Source organism: Gadus morhua, chromosome 13 (genome assembly GCF_902167405.1).
Source record: "Gadus morhua chromosome 13, gadMor3.0, whole genome shotgun sequence".
Taxonomy (NCBI): Eukaryota; Metazoa; Chordata; class Actinopteri; order Gadiformes; family Gadidae; genus Gadus; species Gadus morhua.
Genome location: NC_044060.1, coordinates 3,465,345 through 3,472,384, shown reverse-complemented (window position 1 = coordinate 3,472,384; position 7,040 = coordinate 3,465,345). Strand labels below are relative to the sequence as shown.

General features: G+C 50.2%; 1 protein-coding gene across 1 annotated transcript; it reads right to left on the bottom strand.

Moving 5' to 3' along the window:
• Window positions 1-4,450: 4,450 nt before the first annotated feature.
• On the bottom strand, window positions 4,451-6,104 carry LOC115556882 (potassium voltage-gated channel subfamily A member 2). Its single transcript, XM_030374283.1, has one exon. It carries the CDS (start codon window positions 6,097-6,099, stop codon window positions 4,627-4,629), a length of 1,473 nt encoding a protein of 490 aa, XP_030230143.1. The 5' UTR covers window positions 6,100-6,104; the 3' UTR covers window positions 4,451-4,626.
• Between the last annotated feature and the right edge of the window lie 936 nt (window positions 6,105-7,040).

The following is a 7,040-nucleotide window of genomic DNA, read 5'->3' as shown; positions in this document are numbered from 1 at the left end:
TAAATACCTTCCTCAAAGCCTTGCGGTGGCTGGGAATCTGCTTGAAATGTCCCCAGAATAAAGCAGAGAAGGGCTGTTTGATCGATCTCAAGGCGTTGTGTACCAGCACAGGCTCGCCTGTCAGGCTATAATTAGCCCGCGGTTGGCTGCACACGCTAAATAACACGCTTTACACGGTAGAAGAACAAAGAATGGCCACTGGCTGTGTTTTTTAGCAACATAAAAGTGGGGTGTTGGATTTTATAAAACCCTGGCGCACAATGAAACACACAGACATGGTTTTAAAACTGTTATTGGCTTCATTATTGGTATAGCTTCGTCATGGTTACTGTCATTTGGAAGGATTATATGCATCTTTAATTAGAGTTATTTTTTCTTGTAGTCCATAGATTGTCCTTTTACGTTTGGTAAAGTGCATTTTAATACTAACTTTTAAAATCCAGACTTCACATACAGTATATAGTACATGTTTTTTTCATTTTTGTGTTGCTTTGTTTATCTACAGTATTTTTCTTCACAATTCATTTCATAGAAAGAAAATGGGATATCCACTGTTCTGTCGTTGAGTGTTCAGGCCTCTGGGAGATGGGACAAGGTGAGGAGGGGTTTGGGTGACACACCAAAGACCAGAGTGGATGACACTTTCCCAAACAAACACACACATGCATACGGTTTGCATATTGGTCACCTCGTTTAGTTACAAGAGTCTGCTTTTTCAATGGGGGACGACAATCAACAACAGGAGATAAACGGTGACTGTAGGCCTTCGAAGTGCATGAAACAAGTCACCACAGAGAAAATGCGTGCTTGACATGTTTGAGAATACATAGATAGATGAGCCCTAGCATACATAGATAGATGAGACCTAGCAGACCTAGCCTACAATTTTCCCCAAATGTCCAGTACACACCAATACGTTCTGTTCCCGGGCTCAGTTTGAAATGCAGTGCAATCCTAAAGACAGTATGAGATGGCATGGACAGTTGGTGCAAAACAAAAAAAGACACAATTCAGTCATTCAGTTATTTTCCAAACGACAAACTACATGTGTTCAGCGTATTCTCACAGACACCTGCTATAGTAGAAGCGGTATTGTTTTTTTTCTCGTCTCTCTCTATAAAGCCTGCATGTGTCTACGTTCCTTTGACGTCCATTGGGTCATGTCATATTTCATATAAACATTTTACATAGTAAATTCTGCAAGCACTGTGATCTATTAGTAAGAGTGATCGAATGTGCTTCTGCTTGGGGAAAAGTGATATTCAGGGACTACTCTGCTGTTTTGTGTCTAGTGCCAAATGAGAGTGCATGTGCATGTGTGTAACTGTGAGGAATATCTGGCTGTAAAAGGAGTCAGTTGATCTAGTGGAAGATGGAAGAGACAGCTGTGCATGCATAGAAAATAAAATATTTTTGGTCATATTGTCTGTCTTGTTTGTTTGTTATTGTTGTGGTTTTTCATGCAAACACAAACAGACACAGACACACAGACACACGCACACACGCACACACGCACACACACACACACACACACACACACACACACACACACACACACACACACACACACACACACACACAAACGTATCCACTTGCATACCAACACATTCTTGGGGTTGGAAAATTTGTGGTGTGTCTCGTTTGTTTATGCAGTCGTATCGATAAAGGTTGACTTCAGTGGAGTATTGCTGATCAGCTCTTTCATGGCACATCCCCCCACGTACATGGTCCCCACGTACACAAGTAGGGTTCAACAACGAAACGCGCCCCTCTAGAGTCCGCCACTTCGCTACATTAGCCAACAACACATATCTAGGCTTTAACATGTCTTATACCAATACAATTCAGACGCCTCGCGTTTGGTCATTCAAATGTGCTATCCTGAAAGGCTAACGGCAGCTATGGTATGCTAACGTGTGTAGCACAGGTTGAGGACCAACCTTATCAGGGTAACATTTCATCGTTAGAGAAGAAGAATTCGGTCGAGAGTCGTGTGCAGAATCCTTAACACGTTTTTTCTCATTCAGGGCATACGGTGGGCAGGGTTGGTTTTGGTCTATGGTCGGGGACTCGAGCAATGTTTACGAAACAAGGAGTACGTTACTTTCGGTTTCGCTTCAGCAAAATAAATCTCAGTATTCACAGGGGGGGGGGGGGTAGGGATTAGGACAGCGAACGGACAGCTACCACCCACAACGCCCGCACTGGCGTTGATCCGCCTGCTTGTCTGCTGCGTCAAATTATAAACACTACCGGGTCGGACTATTAGCCTGGCAGTGCTGAGCAGACGCATTCGTCTCCAGGAGCTATCAGAGCTGGCTGCGAGCCCTGGATCCCATTTAGGACAGGAGCTCTGTGAGCTAGCAGCACTCGCACTCAATCGCTCCTGCAGCGACCGCCCCGCCTGGCGCGAGAAGCTATTCAGGGCCAAGACAGGGCCGAGATGGGCTGGAGTTGGCCTGAGATTTCCAATATGTTCACACGTCTTGCTGGTTTCGTTTCTGGGCCGCGTGTGAGAATCAATGTTTCAACAATGTTGTCTGTTTCTGACGTTCAGCAGGAATGTCAGAAGGCAGCTTCTGAATGGAGCGAGTGAGGCTTGAGCGTAGAGCTAGTGTGCATAGAGTTATACTCTAGGAAGCATATCTCTTCATGGCTCGTCTTTATGTCTTTCTGTCGGTACTCGGCCTGGACGAAGCATGCAACGTGTTCTTTTGAAAATCGAAAAGTGTCTTTTACGTCGAATGAAAAACACATGGCTATGATATGCGTATTATTGTGCCTTGATTCTCCCGTTGTTGTGTTTAAAGATTAAGCGTTATTTTTTTCGTTAAGCCAGAATTATACAATATTTTATAATATTACTGTTGATATACGTTTTTTAAAATCTTTTGTGTTTTGCTTACGTTTTCTTTTTCTTCTTCTTCTTGGATATTAAATGCATGCGTCTACAAATGTCTCTGAGTTCATGCAACACTACCAGCTCGGAGCCCGGGGGCCCCACTGGAAAGGCAGTTTAACAGGAGATTACTCATATACACACTCTAACCAACGGTCGCTTTTGATCGTGGAGACCTAACTCTGTGATATATTTTGCTCAAGGCAGTCATTTTAAGTGTCTTAATTCCATCAATGAGACTTATCGATTAGAACTACAGTAAAAAAAAAAATGATCACAGCTTCGGCTGTGACGCATCCTCATTCCAGCGACACACGCGCGGTTAATGATTCCTTTCGTCGGCGTAGCTACGGCTACACAAAAGCACACTGCGTCGTTAAGGTAAGTGCAGAATTGGGATATATATTCATCCCATACAAAAACGCAAAAACCATGTTAAAAGTTCTACTTAATATTTTTCTTGAAATGTCCAGCAAGCATCTTTTTAAGATGGTGCGGGGCTGCTAATAGTGGTGGGCAGTGTACGGACATGTTACAGTGCTGTGTTGAAGCGGTGTGGCAGTAAAAACTCTCATTCAGATAATGAATGTCATGCAATATTTCGACTGACTACATTTACTGCTAATAGTACTTATCTAAACTACAGTATCGGTTAAGTCACGTTAAAGAGCCTATAGCTATACATGGGTATGTGTGAAGTTAATAGAGGTAACTAATAAAAACACAAGAAAATTAACCAGAATAAACATTCAAGTTGTCCTCAAAGCTCTGCAGATAGACCCGTTAGGGTAAAGGGTGGAAGGGGGTAGGGGGTGGGGGTAGGTGGAGGGAGGGGGGTGGGGTTCAAAGGTCATGTCGGGCGTGGTGCTTGCATTGCAGTACATAAACGACGTATCATCAAAGCAGTGAAAAGTCAAGACCATTCTCAGGCATTCATCAGATACTGACGTCTACTGGGTATAAAAGGGGTCCAAACCGTTGGCTTTCGGCGCGCAACGGCCCTCATTCATCCTGGCGTCAGCGACTTTCACCACCGCGTCAGAGTCCGCGATCGCACTCGCTTCGGGTGCTCGCACGCCCCTCTCTGTCCCTCGTTCATCGAAGTTCATTCACCACATCAAACAGTTCAACAGCTTTGTCTCGTTGGCTCTATAGGAAGCAGCAGCAAATGTAAGTGCACAAACAGGGCCCTCCAAGCGCGGCGTCGCGTCCGAGGGGGGGTAAGGGTACCCGATGGAGCCGCTATATGGCTGGCTGTTTTTTTAAGTGACCGGAAGAGCCGGTTGGAGATACCTGTTTTAGTCTAACTAGCTCTTCCTTTTGTTCTGTGTGATCTATGGCTCGCTCTCATGAGCGGAATATTTTAGGTATATCTTTTTCAGCAGCCGCACCAGCCCAGCCCAGCCTCTGCAGACATTTCGATGTATATACGTTTATTTGTTCTTCTAAAGTTCCCGAACTGACATTATTAAGGTCGTCAGGGGGCTTGGAGGGTACGGGGGGGGGGGGGGGGGCTGAGAAGTGATGCTGCAGAGGGGGGGGGGGGTCTCAGGGTAAGCAGATGTATTAATTAGTCTTTATCTCATCACGATCCTATTGCCTTGATAATCCAGCATATATGAGTCAGGGAGGAAGGGGATGGAGGGGGGGGGGGGGGGGGTGCAACCGGACCCACCGGTCCGACGGCTTCCGGCCTTCACGGGCGCGACCGTCAACCGCTCATGTTCCTACACGTCGGTGAGCATCTTGGTGATGTTGACATAGTTTGTGTTGGCCAGCGTGTGGTTGCCCGTCTTGAGGTTCTCCTCCGGGAGGTCCTCGTTGCTGTTGTTCACCACCTCCTGGATCTCCATGTAGTCGGACTTGCTGACGAGCGAGCCGCTCCGGCTGCCCTTCAGCTCCTCCTGGGAGTCCACCTTGGGCTGAAGGTACTGCGCCTGCTCCTCGCCCTCCGTCTCGCGGTGGTAGAAGTAGTTGAAGTTGGACACGATGACGGGCACGGGCAGCGCGATGGTGAGCACGCCGGCGATGGCGCACAGCGAGCCCACGATCTTGCCGCCGATGGTCGTGGGCACCATGTCGCCGTAGCCCACCGTCGTCATGGACACCACGGCCCACCAGAAGGCGTCGGGGATGCTCTCGAACTGCGACACGGGCTCGTCGGCCTCGGCGAAGTACACGGCACTGGAGAAGAGGATGACGCCGATGAAGAGGAAGAAGATGAGCAGGCCCAGCTCCCGCATGCTGGCCTTCAGCGTCTGGCCCAGGATCTGGAGCCCCTTGGAGTGGCGGGACAGCTTGAAGATCCTGAAGACCCGCACCAGGCGGATGACCCTGAGGATGGCCAGGGACATGGCCTGCTGGCCCGCCATGCCGTCCTCGGGCTTCTCCATCAGCTCGGTGGCCAGGGTGATGAAGTACGGGATGATGGCCACGATGTCGATGATGTTCATGATGTCCCCGAAGAAGCCCGCCTTGCTGGGACACGCGAACAGGCGCACCAGGAACTCGAAGGAGAACCAGATGATGCACAGGGTCTCCAGGATGAAGAAGGGGTCGGTGAAGTAGGTGGAGGTGTAGTGGTGGGTGGTCCTGTTGGTCTCGGGGTTGAACACCGTGGTGTGGCCCTCATCCTCGTCGTTGCGGAACACCGGCAGCGTCTCCAGGCAGAAGCTGACGATGGAGATGAGGATGACCATGACGGAGATGATGGCTATGATGCGCGCCGGGCCGGAGCTCTCGGGGTACTCAAAGAGCAGCCACACCTGTCTCTGGAACTCGTTCTCGGGCAGGGGCCGCTCCTCCTCCTTGACGAAGCCCTCGTCCTCCCGGAAGAGCTCGATGGCCTCCTCGCCCAGCTCGTAGAAGCGGATCTCCTCCGAGAAGATGTCCAGCGTGACGTTGACGGGCCGGCGGAGGCGGCCGCCCGACTGGTAGTAGTACAGGATGGCGTCGAAGCTGATCCGGTTGCGGTCGAAGAAGTACTCGTTCCTCAGCGGGTCGAAGTAGCGCATGCGCTTCTTGGGGTCGCCCAGCAGCGTCTCTGGGAACTGCGAGAGGGTCTTGAGCTGCGTCTCGAAGCGCAGCCCCGAGATGTTGATGACCACGCGCTCGCAGCACTCGTGGTCGGCGTCCGGGTCGTAGTCCTGCGGGTGCGTCGCCGCCACCTCGTCCGAGGTGTCGCCCGTGGCAACGGTCATGGTGCGGCAGGGGAGGGGGGGGGGGGCGGTGGGGAGGCCGGCACCGTTCGTCAGGTCTGGGCCCAGGGACCCCTGGGAGCACCGCGGGGGGGAGGGGCCGGGAGAGGGGAGGGAGGGGGCGCGCTGTAAGGACCCGTCGGACTCAGGGTGTCACCGAGGATGTGCCTGTGTGGAAACGCAGAGAGACGCACAGAGGAGACAACAGAACAGGTCAGGGAAGGGTTGCTTGACGCGACGCGAGTTTCACTTCATACAACGCCGGGGTTATCACCCGAGGGGGTCCTCCCACGAGCGGGTGTCACAAGTCAGCCAACCCTCGGAGCAGAGTGGATGTGAAGCCCCGCACCAAGGGGGATGGAGTCTGGTGGAGATGATTCACTCTAATGCATAAGTCACCCCACCTCACTTGGGTAGGGTGGGGTTCACTCAAAATAGCGTGCGACCGTACGTCTGGCTGTTTTATTTCAGAGACGCCCGGGCTGAAAGGGGTGACGGCTGTGGACGTGTGCGGACGCTGTTCTGCAGTGATGGCCCATCTCCATGACGATGATCTGGTCCACCTTCTGCAGTGAAGTCATGCATGAATCTGGCCAATGCAGCAGCACCCATACAGTGGGCAGACAGTGAACCACTGGGCTGTTCACCACAGATTGAATGTGGAATCATAGAGAGAATATCTCTAGAATAGGGTTTGAATACCGAACGTTATTCACCTAAGGACTATTGTTTTTTTGAAGCCTTATTTTACAGCTTATTTTTAAATGGTGCCTGGCCTGCCTTTGAAATATTCAGAAACATCGATTAATTATTTATGGATTGGGGGGTGGTGGGGGAAGTGGGTTTCAGGAGAGAAACAAATGTATTCTGCATCATATCCTCTCCCACACGAAAAAACCGTTGGAGAGGGTTCAGCAAATATGTTTTTTTTAATCATAATGTCA

Bases quoted from the DNA above. Each gene is read 5' to 3' on its own strand.
- LOC115556882 (XM_030374283.1), bottom strand. From the start codon at position 6,099: ATGACCGTTGCCACGGGCGACACCTCGGACGAGGTGGCGGCGACGCAC.